The sequence below is a fragment of the Carassius carassius genome, chromosome 9 (assembly GCF_963082965.1).
Source record: "Carassius carassius chromosome 9, fCarCar2.1, whole genome shotgun sequence".
Classification (NCBI taxonomy): Eukaryota; Metazoa; Chordata; class Actinopteri; order Cypriniformes; family Cyprinidae; genus Carassius; species Carassius carassius.
In genome coordinates, this window is record NC_081763.1 from 34,451,793 (window position 1) to 34,471,294 (window position 19,502).

Sequence of the window (19,502 nt, forward strand, 5' to 3'; positions counted from 1 at the left end):
GACATTGACATAATAATTTCCCGTCTTTCACGTCTATACCGATCTCACTATACAGTTGTGTGAGGGTGTATGTCTAAGAGTGTGTATGTCTTCATTTTGCTTGGCATGGCAAATGTTTTTATATATGCATGTTTTAATTATAACTGTGAAGCAACAACATTGCTATTAAATGTGATATCTAAATAAATAAAGGTTTTCCATTGTATTTTGGTGGCTTGATTGCGTAAACAACTTCAAAAACATTGCAACAAAAAAAATATTGTTTTGAAAAATGTTTTCGTCAATTTAGTCAGCTTTTTCATTGAACCAAAAAGAAACTTTGAGAAGAAGGATAATGGAACGGTCTCCATGCAATAGTAAGGCCTTCCTTTATATCCTTAAGTACAATTTTGCCTGTTTTATTGGTGTCCCCTTCAAAACTTGCTCATGAGAAATGTTATGTTTATTGTCCCCCCCAACATTTAGATGAGATTTTCGCCCCTGCATAGGTCCACACACAGGTCCTGAATCTCTGCTATTCGTGTACCAACAAAAACCTTAAATCTATAGGATTCAGATTTAATCCAGGTCAAAACTGTGGTGGAATCAGACCAAAGGAAAACTTGATGAATGGGCAAAGTCAATTCGTTCAAATGTTTGTCTGAAATCAAGCAGTTTTGTGAGAGAATGATAATATCTTTGAGGGGATGCAATAGATTTGAAAGTGAACACAAATATATTTACAAGAGAATGCAAAGATATGCAAGCGCAAAATTATTTATCGGTGGAAATGTAAAAGTTATAAAACTTTTGTGCAGTAACTGTATCCTTTAATAACAGGCATATCTGTATTAAATACACTTTAAACACACCAGAACAGTGTGGTGCTCATCAGAACTAACTGAATTAAATGATAGAGAATGCAAGTATAATTAATCATATTGATCTACTGCCACACATTATCATGCCTAGTGTTAACACTTACCTGTAACTGTCAGCTTCATTTAGCACATGTACTCTGCTATCATCTGATGGCTGAATCTACAAAGATGCTCATAAATACACTCATCATTTCTGCTCAAACATCTACAGATATGAGGAGTATTCACTCTCATGGCCAGCTGTATCTCACTCTGCACAAAAACTGCTCTTAGATTTAGCCAGTGACACAAAAAAGAGATCAGATGTAGTGAATGATCAGAATACATCACTCTGTAGCGAACACTGAAACAAACAGAGCCCCTAAAGATTCTCATTAAGACCAGAAAACATTTCCCAGCTTATACAGAAATCACATTTCACAATAACGTAATGTAAGATGCCAGAAATGTTCTCACCTCAGCTTTGAGATGTGTTGCAGACACTGAAGGAGACTCTTCATATCACTCTCTTTCTCTGACAATCCTCCCAGCTCGACTGTTTTCTTCTCTGTCTGAAGCTTCAGCACTTCCAGGAGGACAGAGCTCTTTCTCTTTGAGAGATCTATGATCCAGACATCATCACTTAACTGGAAAACTGACTGTAATGCTGGAAGAAAACTTCTGCCTGTTTGAGTCTCATAGTTCTTCACATGTGAGCACAGATCCAGCAGAGCATTTAAAGTTCCTGGGTTGTCTCTTTCTCTCACCTCAGAAAGTTTGCAGTCACATTGATTTAATGATTTATGGAAGAATTCTACAAAGAATATGATTTGCTCCAGCGGTTCTTTACAAGTCTTTAACCTGCAACAAAGAGAATTTCCATTAGGTTTAGAACAAACAACCTCGCAGAATGCCAACTTATTCCTACATACAGCATGTTAGTTACTAATCTAAGTGCAGCAGAGACTCACAAAGCACCCCTTGTAAGCATAACTCACTGACCTACATTCACACAGTGCAAGACGAGAGAAAGACTGACCACTGCACACACACAGGAGAAGATAGAGGCTTGTTTGAGATGAGCTGAGACCAGTTACAGCAAGATGCATGCATGCACTTCACAGACACATCACAGAGACACCTTAGACTCAGATTACATCTTGTAAGAAGGGGATAATAGATCCCCTTTAAAACACTACAGTTTCTAGTACCTGATGTTTGGTGAGCAGCTGAGCAGCATGATCATTCCTATATCAGCTACGTCACAGTCGTCCAGATTCAGATAAACCTCTTTATCTCTGCACTGACCAATCACATAAGACAGAGCACAACTCTGATGAGAATCGAGATCCACTTCTGGTTCAATCTGATGGTTCATCTTCTCCAGGAACATTAAACAGGCTTTAGGAGACTGGAGCTCATACAAGCACTGACACACATGGAGAAGATCAAACTCTTCACTCTCACTCTGAGCCTGAAGAAACGTGTCCAAAAGCTTCTCAATCAGCAGGTCAGATGTTTTCTTTATCTGATCCTCTGGGAAGAGACACTTGAGGAGTCTGGTGTGGTGTTCACTCAGAAGTCCACATAATAAAGGAAGAACATGTCTCATGTGTTTATGCTCCTCAGTCTGACAGAGCTGTAGGACTTTCTCAATTTCATCTGGATGTCCAAGAAGCCACAAAGCCGAGAAGAATTCCTGCATTGTGTTGTGGAGAAACGCACAGTGTGTAGTTGCAGATGTTGGAGAGTCTGTTGTTGTGATCATTTTCAGAAAAGCATGACAAATATCCGTCTCATCACTGCTAAAATCTGAAAGGTTCAGGCACTTCTGCATAGTGCCATTGAAAGCATTTTTCATCAAGGGATGGATCTGATCTTTCTTCTCTTTCAGATACTTGTCTATTTGCTCATTTTGTTTATTCCCATGTTTCTTCACAGCAAGACGGAAAATGTGGATGTAGATTTCAGTGACTGTGTGATGATAGTTGCATACAGTGTCATTTTTAAACTTAATCAAGTCTAATCATGAATGCGTACAATGGAACATGACTAAGACTGAAGAGCTCTTGATTCTTCAAAACAGCTTCTACAAGAACAGGATCATGACCCAACATCTTCTGATAGTAAGTGTTGATAGACTCTGCACTGAATCCTTGTACATACACGGTCCGTGTCGGCCAGTCAGAGAAAAGTGGATCATCTTCCTCCTCTGATCTGCATGTGATCACAATCTTGGCATCCGGCAGGAGCTCGTGCTTCATGATCTTCCACAAGATGGATTTTTTTCCCAAATCCATCACACCATCAAACACGATGACAACATTCTCAGAGTTTTCCTCAATATCTTGAAACACTTCTTTTTTGTCTTTTTCCATTGGTTTTATATACACATCAAACAAAAGAGACTCCAAGCTGGTAACACTATTGTGAGCCAGAACACTTTGATCAAAGTAAAACATGTAGTCTATCTGTCTCTCATCCTTCTCTGCCCAAAGACGCAGCATTTCCTGGACCACTGTAGTCTTTCCTACTCCAGGTTTGCCGATGATGAGGATGCTTTTGTCCTTCCATCTCAGGAGGTCCTCAGGTGATAACACTTGACCCTCGGTAGGAATGTAAGCTCTCAGTTTTGTGCATTTTTTGTTTTTCAAATATATTTTGTCTTGAGGAGTTTTTACCGCAGAGCCGGTCTCTAAAACAAGAGGAATAAAACTGAAGTTTCCTTGTACCTTGTCATCTTTATATTTACAGCAACTTTCCCTTTGGTCCTTCAGTAAACTTTCCGCTTTCTTTTTGAGCTGTGTCTGGTAGTTTTTACAGGACTTTGTACCTAAAATTAGCAAAAAAAAAAAAAAACAACAAAACATCAAAAATTGTATTGGAAAAGGTTGTTTTTTGTATGTGTATGTGTTATATATATATATATATATATATACTTTTTTTGTACCCACCAAATAAACAGCTGGGCTTTGCATCTTCATCTCTGAAGGGAAAACAGCGGATCCTGGTGTGTAAATCAGGATCTAATGTCCTCTTCTTAGTGTCATTCAGAAACTTGAGTAATTCATAACTGGCCAGTTCACCTTTTTTAATGACCCAGTCCAGTATACATCTGGCTTTATCAAACTCTGTCTTCTCACCTGTCAGATCATTGACGTTATCGTCATTGAAAACCTTCTTCTGCTTAAGATTCTCAATGATCAGAGGAAGGTTTTTCATGTGTTTCACCAGGTCGCTCCTGGTCTTTTCGAGGTACTCTGTAGCAGATTGCTGTGCACACGCCATACTGCAGGCCTTTCAAACCTGAGGGAAAAGACATTCATTAATGATATTTATTATCTAGCTTTAAATTCACATTTAATATTTATTATTTCCAGATGTGAACAAAAGACTAGTACATTCACTGGACTAAATCCATCATCCAGAGGTCCGTACACAAAATAAACATCATCAATATAAATAAAGCTGCATATATTCTGCCCTGGTGGGGGGGGTTATATTGGGATAGCCTTTTATTGGTGGCTTGTTAAAACCACTCAATGGAATAAGTCCCAAAACACAATGGAAATCATTTTTAATGGTTTTAAAAGTTGATAGTAGTGTTGTCCCTAAATTTCAGTTTTCGGGACCGATACCAGTGAAAATCCACGGTTCTCTGTACCAATTTGACCAGAGCAAAACACAAAAACACTAATTAAACATTTGACTACACTTTCATTTAATCCAAACTGTGCATATTTTTTGTTGGTTACATATAGCGATAGACAGGGAGCCTGTGTTTGATCAGTTTAGCCTTCTCAAATCATCACGACTCACCTAAAATAAAATCTATAGATATAAAACAGTTGAAGCCAGGGACGTGCGGTCAGGGTAGGCAGGGTAGGCAGTGCCTCACCAAAGGAAATGTTGACATTACATTTATTAATTCCAAGAGCTTTATTAATTCACCACATTATTAATTGCATTAATTTTATTTCAAATATTATTTTTTGTAACAACAATTTTCAGGAATACACATAATATACTCATTTTGCCATTGTTTGCTCCTAAAAACCGTTGTTTCATGCAGGAAATTCAAAAGCCATGGCCATTGAGGCAGAGGTGAGCGGTGCCTCTATGGTCCATAGAACGTAGTTTATGTAGATTTGCGCATGCGCAGTCAGTTCTCATGCTGTCTTGAATTATCAACATTGAGGCAGAGACCGAGCTTGCTTCATGTCACGTGATCTACTCGCTCTCACTCAATCCGCGCGCTTCCCGAATACTAGCATCTAGTATACTTGCGTGTCGGTGTGTGCGCCTAGCAGTTTGTAGGAGCGAATAAGCTGTTTTTGTACTTTAAAGCTGTACTGCTGACGCAATGTTTTCTGACTGTAGCGCCGTCACCAGACCAAAAGTGTGTGTGTGTGTGTGTGTGCCCTGCAAACACGTCCACTTGGGGCCCACATGGGCCTCACTTGGGCTAGTTGGGCTTTGGCTGGGCATGGGCTCAGAGTGGGCTTTATTGTTGGGCCCCACATGGGCATTATATGGGCTAAACTAGTGGGCTCCAGGGCTCCACAAGATATTATGTTTTTATATATAATATATTCAAAATTAATTGTGTCAGACATGGATGCTTTTTTTAACAATAGCCACTGGGCTAGGGTCACTTTTTATATGAATTTTATTAGACTATTAAGCTATTTAGAAGCCATAGCAATTTAATAGTGGTCTGAAGCACTATACAACTTTCAACAGACAAGTTTGCCACAGCAGATTTCTCCACAAAATGTTCAAACCTAAAGTAAGCAGTGCGCACTGTGTGCAGTGCACATCGAGAACGCTCCACCCCCATCACTGAGCGAAAGAAGTTTGCCCAGCAACAATTTTGCCGCCTTGAGTCTGCTGTCCGTTAAGGATCCATTACGGTGTCGTGTGGACAAAAGACAGGTAAGAATCTGCCTCAATGTATAATAAACAGGAGATGATTTTACAGTATGATGTATGTTAACCAAAAGCTTTTTTGGAAAGTATTAGTTAAGAGGCCAGGAACTAGCTTTTCGCGAATGTAAACCATTAAACCTGGTTAAAGCATATGCGTTGAACAGACGAGTTTAATGTATTAAGTCAAGATCATACATAGCTTATTTTGAGTGGTTGATTTGAATATATTGTTTAGAAGGATTTGATTGTGAACTTGTTAGCAAGGCAGTCGAACAGGCATAGTTCTAGTTCGCAAGCTGTTAAAAAAGCTCTAAAATGCCCATTTCTCCGCTTTTACCATCTGGTGGCATTTTAATGTTTGCACTTGTTGCATTTACAGTTAAAGCAAAAACACTGATGAAAGTCCACTTGAATGTCAGCAATGTTTTATCGGCTAGGGTGTTGTGCCAAGGCACTCATTGCCGCCAGGATTTGCATCCCCTGGCCGCGGGAGCACGCACAGAAGCGGAGTTTAACTGTTGCACTACGAATTCACCTCTTAAATGGAACAAATAGCGACGTGGAAGGGTTTTCCATAGTAATAATGGACTCATTTATCTAAATAAATATGTTTATTTGTCTGTTACATTAAGGCGACGTGTGAATTGTTTAATGCGTCGTTTAATATTGTGTATTTATCGACAGTGTTTTCCAAAGTTCCATATTGCCATGCACGTTAGCTACATAGGCCGACTGATACAGGGGTTTTCCTACATTTTTTCGCGGCCGCCATAGCAAAAACATTTGTCCCGCCATTTGATCGGTGAATGACTGCGGTGCTGGGCGAATATAAGAACGAGCAGAGAGAGAGCGAGCCACGCCCGGCTGCGCGCGCACAGTCTCACCGTGTTCAAACCACAGACTGTATAAAAACAGGTTCAAACACGAACGAGCAGAGAGAGAGCCCCGCCCGGCCGCGCGCGCGCGCACTCTCGCCGTCTTAAAACAGCACGAGCGCTGTCTGGCTCTCTCTACCTCGCGCATATTAATATAAATCAATTGAAACACGATAGTAAAGGGTTAGGCCTTAACAGAGAGATAAATGCTATCTTTCAAAGAGTTTACTTATCAAATTGAAGGCTACTAGAAGAACAGATGGTAAAATCAGCCACATTAATACCAGCTTCACCAAACTACAGTATATGATTTGCAATTGTACTCTAGAGTTTGTCATTCCCGATCCCCTGTAATCATAACTAAAAACTAAAATGCTTTTTTTTATTTTCTATTTTTTTTATAGAAATAATGGAGTGTTCAGAAAGAACTAAAAGGAGAAAAATATCAGCGAAAGTGGAGGAACATTTGCGTCTCCTTGAAAAGGAGTCTATGATTGATGATTTGTTGGCACATGATTCTGAAAAGGAATACCCACTGGATGATTTGTTAGAGCATACTGAAAGCGAAGATTCCACAGACACTTTCTACGATGCTTGTGATCAGAACTGTTTTGAGAATTCGTCAAATGATTTAGAAGATGAAAATTCCTCAGATTCTTTTTATGATTTTAACATTTCCTCATTTGATGATTTGGATTCTGAAAACCAGGTGCCTGGTTGTGATAGTGACTGTGATTTGCATGGAGATGTATGTTCTGACTTGGAAGATGATAATGATGATGATTCGCATGGGCTTGCAGAGTGGGCTGCAGAATTCAACATACCACAAACAGCGCTGTCTGCACTTCTTAAAATCCTAAGGAGAAAGGGTCTTGATATCCCAATGGATGGCAGAACTCTTATGTCAACTGACAGATCTTGCAATGTGGCGAATATGGCTGGGGGGTCCTACTACCACTTTGGAATCGAAAATGCTCTCATAGCTGAACTAACATCTTTAGGACATTTAGCAAATGTGACTGATACTCTCACACTTCGAATTAACATCGATGGATTGCCCTTATTCCGTAGCTCCAGTATGAGTCTGTGGCCTATTCTGGGTATGATTAAGGAAATTCCAGAGTGTAGTGTCTTTGTAATTGGAGTGTACTCTGGTGCGTCCAAACCCGCAAATGTGCAAGAGTATTTACAAGAATTCATTGTAGATATGAAAGCCGTTTCTCACAGTGGTATTGTGTACAATGGTGTACATTTCAGGGTACCATTACCCGATGCTTTTATTTGTGATGCACCTGCTCGTGCCTTTCTTAAATGCTCCAAAGGCCATACGGGCTATTATGGGTGTGAGAGGTGCACTCAAAAAGGCCAGTACATTAATGGGAAGGTGGCTTATCCTGAAATATCAGCAGAGCTCAGGACAGATGAGCAATTTGGTAGGCAAGGCTATCAACAGCACCAACTGTCAGCCTCCCCCCTAAATGATCTGGGTATAGGTTTAGTTACCAGTTTTGTGTTAGATTATATGCACCTTGTCTGCTTGGGGGCAATGCGTAAGTTAATATTTCTTTGGTTGAAGGGGCCGCTGAAATGCAGGCAATCTATGAAGTTTTTTGTTGTAATGTCAGCATATATGGTTTCTATCAGGCAATATTTACCTAGCAATTTTGCAAGGAAACCACGATCCTTGTTTGAATTCAGCACATGGAAAGCTACAGAGCTTCGGCAATTTTTACTTTACACTGGGCCTGTTGTTCTCCTAAATAATATACCCAGTATAATGTACAGAAACTTTTTACTTCTATCGGTATCTATGAGAATTCTTCTGAGTCCTGCCTTATGTTCTCCTGACAATTGTGACTATGCTGAGGAGATTTTGAAACTCTTTGTAACAGATTTTGCTGCAATTTATGGCGCTGAATTTGTCAGCTATAACATGCATTCATTGATCCACCTAGCTCAAGATGCACGAAAATTCGGCCCGTTAGATAGTGTTTCAGCTTTTCCCTTTGAGACATTTTTAGGTAAACTGAAAAAACTTGTCCGTCGGCCTCAAAACCCTGTCCAACAACTCGTCAGGCGAATCCATGAGAAGCCGAAAGTGGCAAGCCAAAAGACCACATCAGTTTTCAGCCCACTTAAACAGCTCCACTTTTCTGGACCATTGATTAATTCAATTGCAACATGGGAACAATACAGGCATTACAATGATGGACAGACACTGATCTCCTCCTCTCGTGGCGATAACTGTTTTTCTGTAGGGGGAAGGATTCTTATTGTGCGGAACATTTTGTCACATTCTGGAACTGTTAAAGTCCTGTGTAATTTCTTTGAAACTGCCAAATCCTTTTTCACCTATCCAATGGACTCATCATGTCTTGGAATTCTTTTTGTTTTTAATTTATCTGAAGACTTGCAGCTGTTACCTGTGGAGGAGTTAAAAACAAAAATGGTGTTATTGTCATTCAAGACTGGATACGTGGCATTGCCACTCCTGCACTAGTGTGCTATTTATTATTATTATTTTTTATTGTTTGTTTTAATTTTTTTTTGTATGTATTTGTTTTTCTTTAAGCATGTTACCTTTCGCGATAGTTGAATTTATAAATAGTGGAGGATTGGCAGTTATACTGACCAAGTGGTTTATCGGGCCTGAGGAGGATGAATGCTACTGGCCACCAGCAAGGATGAACATGGCAAAGGCGGTCATAGAGCAACAGGACCCTCACACTGACTGGGCGACATACAAGTTGACTGTCAAGAGAAAAGTCGGTAAGGTGTCCATTTGTATGAGATTATCTGACATGATGAGTTCACTGTTGGTTCGGTTTAAATTAGCTCTGAATGAAACTAATTGCCACTCATTTGTCTGTCTCCCAAAGCAACGTATGAAATTGCCCGCACAAAATTAGTCGAGTATGAACAGAACACAGATGTACCAACCGAATCTGATTCTACAGAGAATATGGGAAGGGGGAAGCGCAAAAAGAGGTGAGGGTATTTGAACTACTACTACTAAATGGATGATGAAAATTTGAATTTCCCAATGACAAAGGAAGGACAAGTTTTGTGGGAGTTTTGTTAAGTGTACCGTATTTTCCGGACTAGAAGTCACACTTTTTTTTCATAGTTTGGCTGGTCCTGCGACTTATAGTCAGGTGCGACTTATTTATCAAAATTAATTTGACATGAACCAAGAGAAAACATGAGCGTCTACAGGCGCGAGAGGGTGCTCTATGCTGCTCAGTGCTCCTGTAGCATACCCCTGAAAACATTTACTGAAAACTGTTAACTGAAATATTAACTTAAAGACAACTGAAAAAGACTTAATGCAAACAAAATGCCCCCAAAAGAAAATCCTGTTCTGCAGATTACAAACTGCAGGTAGATAAATATGCAGCCGATCTGATAGGTGACAGGAGCACTGAGCAGCATAGAGTGCCCTCTCGCGGCTGTAGACGGTAATGTTTTCTATTGGTTCTTGGTTCTAAATCAATGCGACTTATAGTCCAGTGCGACTTATATATGTTTTTTTCCTAGTCATGAAATATTTTTGGACTGATGCGACTTATACTTAGGTGCGACTAATAGTCCTGAAAAATATGGTATTTGGCTCAAAGCTGTCAAAACAAGGGAGGTAGACAACAGATATACAATTAACCAATAAATAAAATTAAATGTAATCAATTAATAAAAGTAATAATCACATGTTTAGAGGGTTAAAAGAGATGTATACAAAAGGATGTGTGCATGCCTGAAGGGGGAATGGGGTGTTGGAACAGATGCTAAGGATCCATGTGAGTGTCTCTCTGGTACCCAGAGTGTTGTCATACTGTATAAAGATCAGTCATGGAAATTCTCTGGTGGAAATGTATACGAACCCTGTGTATAGTGGTATCATCTGTTGTCCAAAATGTATATATATTTTTTTTTAACCAACTGTTTTTTAAAGTGCTTTAACTCATTGATTGTGCTTGTATGTTATAAATTTCTAGACGAGTGATTTTGTCCAGTGAGGATGAGGATGATGACAATTGGTCCGGCAGCCAAATCAGGCCTACACCTCCATCCACCCTCAGGTAATCACCTCCACATTGTAAATTTTTTTACCATTTTGGTGATGATCATTTCCTTTGGTTGGGTGGTTTGATTCTTGGCTTTTTTTTCTGCGAGTTTGGGTCTTTGAACAGTGTTTAGCAAAACACATAATTTGTTGCTTAGAAAGAAAGAAACCAAGATGATCAAGTTTTCAGCCCCATAAACTAGAATAAATCACTAATCTTATTTTTGACAAAAACGATTAGAACATCTGAACCTGTTTGTTCTTAATAACAACTTTTGTTTCGAATAGACACAAAATGTTGAATTGCCTCAACTTCAAAGGATTTGTTAGAGAATAGTTGCACATCTCCAGAAAACAAATAATGTCAAGTTGACTCAACTAAACTTTTTTTTTTTGTATCACAGACAACTTATTTTCAGTTCGTACTGTTATTTACAAAAGTTGAGTCAAAAAGAAAAAGCTAGGGGAAATTAGTACTAAGATTTTTTGTTGTTGTTGTACGAGATTTTTACAGTGTTGATTTTTGTACAGTGCATCCACCCTCAGGTCTGTGCTGACACCGCCACTGCCTCCATCCACCCTCAGTTCTTCACCATCATCTGCTAGGCCGACATTTCCACCACCTCTGGGTAACCTTAGATGGCCTGATGTTTCAACCCATCACCACGTCACCATGTCACCAGAAACCTCTCAAAGACAAATCAGGGGCAACATGTTTGTTCGCATTTTAACACTGATTGAGGAGATGAAAGAGACACAAAAAATCCAGGGGAGGATGTTACAAACGCTTCTACAACAGCGTGGCAACATCGGCACCACCTTCTCTTCTACCCCCGAGGGTTTCCCCCTAAAGACAGTTAGGGATGTGGAAATCATGGAAGAAAAACTGGCAAACCCAAACTTCATGTCCGAGTTGGTATGTATGTTAAGTCTAGGGTAGTGCAACTAAATTAAATTTTATTGGGGGGCTTGCAGTGAATTTGATCTGAAACTTCCCAAGAGTGCTCACACTAGGGGTGGAACGGAACACAGAAGTCACGGCTCGGTTCATACCTTGGTTCAGGCATCACGGTTCAGTACGAGTTCGGTACAATGGAGGGAAAAGCAAAAATAAAAAAAATAAAAAATGTACAAGGCATTTATTTTTATTTTGCATGTCTCAGGCTGTACCACCGAAGTAAAATAAATGTCTTAAACCTTGTATTTTTTAAATAAGTTTTATTAATAAAGGCATAGAACCAGTTTATTTGTAGTGCACTGACAATTTTTGACAAGTTTTAGATAATTAGTTTATTAAATTAATAAAGAGACAAAAAATACCTTGAGATATGTTTGGTAATTGTATCTGAATGAATTTAAAATTAATTTGCTATATTTCAGATCAATATATTTGTTTTCCTTCATTTTAATTAACACTAACTTTATTCTCATCTGAATTATAAATACTTTATTTCTGTATAAAATAATACTACCATTAAAAACATTTTATATTTATTTTTTTAATCAATGTAGTGATGCCCCTACCATTTCGATTCAATACGAATACATGTACCGTTCCACGCCTAGCTCACACCCATGCTTCTGGCAGTTCTTTCATGTTGAGTGGTTTACTCCAGTGAGCAATATACTGTAGATAAATTTGCTTTGTATTGCCTTTGTTCCCCCTCAGGTTGCAGCTGTGACTGACATAGGTGGGGGGACTGTTGACGAGGCCACAAAAAGGATGATGACTTTTCTCCTAGACCATGGCCTATCCAGGCAGTATAACTTTGTGGGCCGAAATGGGAAGAGAGAGTTCAAGGCCTTAAAACTGTATGAAGTAATATATGGTAGGTGTGCATGTGGATAAAGTTTTAAGTTGTACCCATAATAGAAATGTGTCACAATACCCTAACGTTATAAACATGTCGATTTTAAATATTGTGAATGAAGCGTTTGTTGTCCTGGCTGAGCAGTGTGTTCGCACATGTCTCTCAGTTGCTTAGCTTGTGTGTTCAAGAGAATGTGTTATTTCTAATAATAATCTTAATTTATATAGCTCTTTTTTAACATAGTTGTCTTTACAGTCCTGGCTGAGAGTTGTGTAGTAAGTCACCGTTTTATTTGTTTCTTGAAGGAGGCTTAAAGAAAAACGCCATGACCAGCCAAATCACCCGTAAAGATGCCGAGAAGGCGGTCTCCAAGTGGCTCATTGGTGCTAGGGACCGGGGGGGGGTAATAGACAGGCCCGACAGACAACCCCTCTACAAGGACTTCAGGCTTCAGGCTCGTTTGAGGTGGAAAGAAACTAATTCTGTTTGTGACAGTGAGGGAACACTGTGCAAAAGCATGTTGTCATAAATTTAAAATAAATAAAATGTAATTAATTGTATTACTGGTATCCTTGTTATTTTAGCTTGTTTAACCCAAGGTGTTCGGGTCTGTGAGACCCAGTTTCAATGTTTGCTAAAAGAAAAAGTTACGCTATTTATTAACTGTGTCCTCCTCCTAACTGGGCCTGCTGTGTCTTGTCTGTGTGCGAATGTTTTTTTTTTCTGCACCTGCTATTCACACACAAAGTTACAAAATTGTTACATTTCAAGCACTTTCACCTATTCTTAATAAAGTTCTAAGAAATGAGCACCAATAATGATAAAAAATCTTGTTTCTATTTTTTTATTTTTTACATTTTTTATAATTGAATTTCCATGTTTTCTCACAAAAAAAACTATCATATGATCATAATTGTTATCTCACAGGGGTAAATGGCAAATAAGAACCATAAATTATGTATATACCATTGGTAATATTGAGCTAAAGTAAACATCTGTTAAGTATTTTTACATAAATTGTTATGGCTGTATTGATTTAAAAGCCTAATAATGTGGTGGGTCCACCAGACTCGGGGATATTGGCTGTGTAACAAAAATATTAACATCTTACAATTGTTAAAGAACTGTATGGGCTGACTGTAAAATAAGAATGAAAATTTGAATTTGTTCAAATTCCCCAAAAATGAATTTGTTAGCCCATAATAATAATGGTTATTACCCATATGGGTATAATAGCAGGGACCCATAATCAGCCCACATGGGGCCCAGCTAGTCTGGGCCCCAGATGGGAGAAACCTGGGTTGCCCAAGTGGGTTTTAGCTAGGGCCCATGTGAAGCCCACCTTCAGCCCATCTGGGCTTGCCCACATGGGGCCACCATGGAACCCCCGGACAAAATTAACTGGGCCCCATCTGGGCAGCCCAGATGGGGCCCACTCACCAGCCCATATCCATCCCTTATGGGCCCCACATGGGTGTGTTGACAGGGTGTGTGTGTGTGTGTGTGTGTGTGCGCCGTGGCTGTCTGTGCGCGTTTGCGCATTTTGATGGAGTGACTAGGCTGCCGCGCCGCCTCCTTCTCTGTGTCCCGCACAAAACATTTGTTTGTTGTATAAGTCATAAGATAGATGTGTCCATTAATTTGATTATTATATTTGATTGTGCATTAGCCTCACATGACTGACTTTGCTGAATGCAGGCAGCGATCTGATGATGCCTAAAATGAACTTGGGTTGCTAAATTAACTGAATGAATATATGAACATATATTCCACACATTGATAGGTCACAGCCTACCCATGACAAGATTTCACCGCACGTTACTGGTTGAAGCATATAACAATGCTTAAACGCATGCGCGTAATTTGCACGGGGCAAATTACCCCCCAAAAAAACCCCCCCCAAAAATCAGATCCAGCTAATATAACCCCCCCAATATCATCACATCATTCAGATTAAAATAGATATGAAATATTCAGAATGAATACTTTTGTTCATTTTCTTTATTAATTTCATTTGCCAGCAAGAAAGATAGTATCATATTTTAAATAATCTGTAATGTACCCCCCGCCCACCGCACCGATTTGGTATTACCAAAGTCTCTGGTATTACCCAACCCGCTTTCTGTACCAAGTTTGTTCACTATTTTGCGCAGTCGATGGGATGAATGGTTGGAGAAAGCTGACGGAAAGATGAAAAGGACACTGAAAGGCAGCCAGACAACGATTTTTTATTGTTTGTCGACACCAGCCAAAAAAAAAGAAAAAAGAAAAAAAAAAGAAAAACGAAAAATCCTGACCAAACGGAGGTACCCTTAAGTTAGCTGTTAAGTTAGCTCAGCGTTTCTCAAAGTGTGGGGAATAGAAACATGACAAACAGGTTTTGTGCCCATCTTTTAAATTCCGTTATTTATTGACCATACACTCAAAACAAAGACACATTTAAATGTAAGCCTTGACGTTACTTAACCTCTTCACACGTAAGTTTAAAAGTATTTCAAGGCTACCGTTATTGATCGTAGTATCGCTTTATGGTTCCCATGGAGACGCGCCATTCATTGCTTGTCACACCGTAGCCACAATAGTGCTGAATGACTGATGATCTGCTTTTATTTCCTTTTTTATTCAAAATTTCACAAATGTGTTAGCTATAGCAGGATATATCTGATATTCCGATTGTCAAATATGTGCAAGTGGATGTGTTTTGTTGTTCAAACACCTTTATAACGATCGCATTACTTGAGCTGTATGCGCAACGTATTTTAGGTATCTATCTTATTAAAATACCTAAAAAAATACGTACATTATTAGGAATTTACCACCTCTGGTTCAATTTGAGATTATTTTTATTTTTGTTTGTTTGTTTTTTTGTTGTTCTTTTTGCATGGATTTTGCAAAGTGTCAAAATGAATCAAAGCACAACTAGGTTAATGTTAGTCCACACTTGTATTGATGTTATCAGAGGCTAAATGCAAACACAATTATTATTATTTTTTAATCTAATTTTGAGTCTTATTTCATGCAAAGTGATAATATAATTGCACTTTCATTTTCTTTATTTGAAATTTTTTAATGCTGTTATTTGATGTTAAGTTTTTAAAATGTGATGTTAATAAAATACATTTTAACAGTTAAACTTAAAGCCTAGTTTATTAACATTTTGTTGGGGTGATTGGGGACAGGTGGGGCTCGGAACCCTTTCCTACCTCTGAAGTGGGGAATGGCAGAAAAGTTTGAGAAACACTGAGTTAGCTGATGATTTGTTTTGTTGACTGGAGTTGGCTGGCTAGATGTTCGTTTGCCAGTGTCCTATGAGGTAAAGCCAGAGGGTGCCAGGGACTGTGTAGAACCAATGTCACTGAATTGTAACTGCTGTTTGCTCCAATACAGTCACCCGTTTTGGGGGGGATTGCATAATTAAATTATGCAAATTAGCATGTTACCTTTTACACAAGAAAATAATACAATAAATTAATAAATACATAAATTTTAAAGAGTTTAACCCCCCCAATGGTAGACCCAAAGTTACGCCCTTGCTTAAACGTTAGACCCAGATAAATGTGTGCTATCTCCAATAGTTTGTGCGGAGATGATTCACGATCACTAGCATTTTTTTTTTTCAGTGGATACGTCGTAATACATCATTCGTAACGGCAAAGAGTCTTTAATTTGTGTTCACTCACAATATTGTTATGTGGGTTTATTGTATTAATCTCTTTGTTTTGGTGTTAGTTTAATATTTATTTTCTTTTTTCTATTGGAAACTATCAGAATTTCTGTAATGGATTCTATTGTTACTGTTTATTTCAGCAGGGCGATATGTGTGCTTATTTATTGTAATACTCGCATGAACAGTTTACAATTTATTATTATATCTATTATTATTATTATTATTATTATTTAATTGTATCTATTTCTTACTCGCATTCACAATGAGTTTGAACCTGGATGAAACGAGGTTACATCCGGGTTTCCCGTGAAACACTAACTAAACTAAATGAAACTATAAAGCTCATAAACGGTCATGAATAAAACACACAATGAATGATCCACACAGAGGCCGCGATTGGACAGATTAAGTCACATTTCAGAGAGATACGTTTCAAATAAAATACCAGATATGTTAAATATTTGGAGTGGACAGAAATGTACCTCCTGTTGACTTCGACTGTAACTTCTGACAGAGCTCCAGCCGCTGCTTTCAAACCAGATCCATCAACGCGGATCGCTCGACCTGTCCTATTAGCTGTATCCCAAAGTTGAGTGTGCACACTTCGAAAGACAAGGACTTCGAAGACCAAAGTGCGTGAGACGCTCCGCCTCCGCGGGATTTGTCACCAGGTGTTCCCGATTAGCGCTTTGTCAAAGAGCAACGGTGCGAGAAGTCAATCCTGTCAGGGGAGGTGGAGCCAGGTGGGGCTCATTTGAGTTTTTATGTCTTACGTCAAAGTGGAGAAGGTGATGTACCTCAGGCTTAGCCAAGACCAAGGCCAGGTAAGTTACACAGGTTTGCTGCGTCCTTTGTTTGATTACAACTTTAAATGAAAAACTACAAAATACACAAACACACAACGCAGTTAAAATGCTGGCTGATATCTTACAAAGGTGCGATTTTATGTAGTTTATTGTCTTGACCATTGTGATCATATGTAGACAGGTTTGCAACCCGAATTTTTTTAAGGCAATTAACCATGAACATAAAACGGAATAAACTGATTATAATTGTTTGTTAGCATAGTACAGCTTAATGTTCAGTGGCAGTGCTCTGTTTGACCGGTCCCAGTCCTGCAGATGCAGTCTTTCATATAGTTACAATCATGTATTCATATTCTCACAATGTTGTTACTTTCATTTTTAAAACCGTAAGAAAGTACATTCGTTAAGCATACTCGTACAAATATAAAGTACTATGTTTTTTTTTCTTTCTCACAGGACAGCAGCCCTACAAAAATATGGTCTTTTACATCATGATGTATTGTTGTAGATTAAACCACCCAACAGTTTTACTCTCAATACCTTAAGTGTATTAGAGTATGCAAGATAATACTTTTACTCAAAGGACAGTTCAGCCAAAAATGAGAATTCTGTAAGCATTTACTCGCACTTAAGTTGTTCCAGGTTTGGAATTTTTATTTTTGGGTGAACTGTCCCTTTAGGAAAGGTTTTAAATCTGACAACCAGTATGACAACTTTTCCCCAATATGGTATTAGTAGTAATTATAGTTTACTAAAGTATCTCAATATTTATTTTACTAATCACGTTGTCATATCTCTAAACAATTTCTCTTTTCCTGCTTTCTCTAAATCAGACCAGACCCCTGTACTGAAGGATAGAGCTGAATGTACCAGCGCTGGACAGGTTTTAAAGGTTTTGTGCTGAGCAGCGAGGCCCTGACAGAGCTGTTGGATCTTCTGAGAAGTGAACGCCAACAGTGATGGGTGCCACGATCCAGACCCTGGTGTTTCTGATCTGTTTGCCAGTGATCCATCATAAAGATGCTCTCCAGAGTGTTTGACATGTGCCTCTTTCCACTGTCACCCCATTATCCTCCGAGTCTCTGAGGACCATTCACCAAGAGATGGACCTCCTGAAGACCCCAGAACACACAGAGGCAACGCTGGGCTCAAACTGATGCTGTTTTTCTGATGTTAAACCTAAACTATGCTATAAATGGTTGTAAAAAGTACTTTCAGTTATGTATAGAACAATTTGTTTTAATGTGTAAAAAAATATTTACAGGACCAAAAAATAAACACATAAAAGAATTTGTGAAAAAAAAAAGCTACATTAAAAAAATGAACATTGTACATAAGTACTTCTCTTTTATTTACACATGAATATGAAAAACAAAATGTACAGAAAGTACTCAGGCTTATATATGAATAAATTGCACACTAAAAAAGAAAAATGTATACTACTTATGCATTTCATTTTTAACTTGCATCACAAAAATAAACTAGAGAAATCAGGTTTTTCCATTGACAATATGACATTTGAAAAAAGTCAAATGTTGAAAAACTGTAATATACCCATTTTTTCCTACTGTTATCTCGTGTCTAATGGAGAATGTATCTGTTACGCATTCTCTTAAGAAGAGAAAACTTGCACTCTTCTCTCTCTCTCTCTGTAGTTGGATGTCCTCCCTGAGCAGCTCCACTCGCTCCTCACCTGTCCCGGGACACTCCCTCCCTCATACTGCAGTGCTGAAGTTTGGTTAAAACATTTGTAGACATCTCTTGCATGACTGCACTTCAAAAACACAACAAAGAGAAAGACCATTGTCTTATATAGCTGCTGTCTTATTGTTTGTGGGCTTTATGTAAAAAAAAAATAAAAGTAAAGAAAAAAACCTGGCTTTTAACACTTTCATTAGGTATTTGAGTAAATGAAAACACAATACTGACATATTAATGTGTCGTCGTCGCATTCACACTTCAAAAGCGTCCTTCGGAGTCCACACACTTCAGTTTAGGACACAGCTACCATCTCCAATTTAATAGATAAAAACATCTCGGTTACGTATGTAACCTTGGTTCCCTGAATAGGGAACGAGATGCTGCGGTGACGTCACCACGTATGGGAACACCTTCGGTGTGACGAATGTCTGAAGCCCTATACCATCCCGCCAATCTTATTGGCCAAATAGCGTGTGGCACCGCCCAGCATGCGTAAGCATATATATACCTGGTGCCGCGCGCCATTTACCTCAGATTTCATGACGAAGAAGAAAGCTATCAAGGTACGGCACGGCCAGAACCGCAGCATCTTGTTCCCTATTCAGGGAACCAAGGTTACATTCGTAACCGAGATGTTCCCTTTCATAGGTCACTTCGATGCTGCGGTGACGTCACCACGTATCGGAACGCTATACCATCACGCCTGACGTACCTGATAGCTTGGATCCAAGGAAGCATCTGGTCAAACGGAGAGAACCCGGGAGCCAGGAGCCATCCTCACATCCAGACTGTAAGACCTGATTAAAGTGCTCGG

At 38.9% G+C, this 19,502-nt stretch overlaps 2 protein-coding genes across 6 annotated transcripts in view; one reads left to right on the top strand and one right to left on the bottom strand.

Annotated features, from left to right (window-relative positions):
* The window catches only part of LOC132149698 (uncharacterized), a 58,128-nt gene extending 41,341 nt beyond the window's left edge, over window positions 1-16,787 (bottom strand). For all 3 annotated transcript variants that reach the window (XM_059559102.1, XM_059559099.1, XM_059559101.1), the window contains exons 1-4: window positions 16,664-16,787; window positions 3,794-4,145; window positions 2,051-3,672; window positions 1,317-1,700 (exon numbers count right to left, since the gene is read on the bottom strand). In XM_059559102.1, coding sequence (XP_059415085.1) covers window positions 1,317-1,700; window positions 2,051-2,700 — 1,034 coding nt within the window. In that variant the 5' untranslated portion in view covers window positions 2,701-3,672; window positions 3,794-4,145; window positions 16,664-16,787. The remainder of the gene's footprint in view (window positions 1-1,316; window positions 1,701-2,050; window positions 3,673-3,793; window positions 4,146-16,663) is intronic.
* LOC132149700 (uncharacterized) lies at window positions 6,691-13,808 on the top strand. Of its 3 annotated transcripts, XM_059559108.1 has the most exons (6): window positions 6,691-9,412; window positions 9,523-9,631; window positions 10,636-10,719; window positions 11,250-11,619; window positions 12,373-12,532; window positions 12,820-13,808. In XM_059559108.1, the coding sequence occupies exons 1-6, from the start codon at window positions 9,217-9,219 to the stop codon at window positions 13,041-13,043; spliced, it is 1,143 nt and encodes a 380-aa protein (XP_059415091.1). In that variant the 5' UTR covers window positions 6,691-9,216; the 3' UTR covers window positions 13,044-13,808. The 3 variants fall into 3 exon arrangements, 1 of the variants encoding a protein (XP_059415091.1); XR_009435051.1 differs by lacking the exons at window positions 12,373-12,532; window positions 12,820-13,808 and having other exon boundaries at window positions 10,636-11,380; XR_009435050.1 differs by lacking the exons at window positions 10,636-10,719; window positions 11,250-11,619; window positions 12,373-12,532; window positions 12,820-13,808 and having other exon boundaries at window positions 9,523-9,824.
* Window positions 16,788-19,502: the final 2,715 nt, after the last annotated feature.

Excerpts from the sequence above, each read along its gene's own strand:
- LOC132149700 (XM_059559108.1), top strand. The coding sequence starts at position 9,217 with ATGTTACCTTTCGCGATAGTTGAATTTATAAATAGTGGAGGATTGGCA. Across the intron at positions 10,720-11,249 it reads ACACCTCCATCCACCCTCAG|GTCTGTGCTGACACCGCCAC; the intron begins GTAATCACCTCC and ends ATCCACCCTCAG. Across the intron at positions 12,533-12,819 it reads ACTGTATGAAGTAATATATG|GAGGCTTAAAGAAAAACGCC; the intron begins GTAGGTGTGCAT and ends TGTTTCTTGAAG.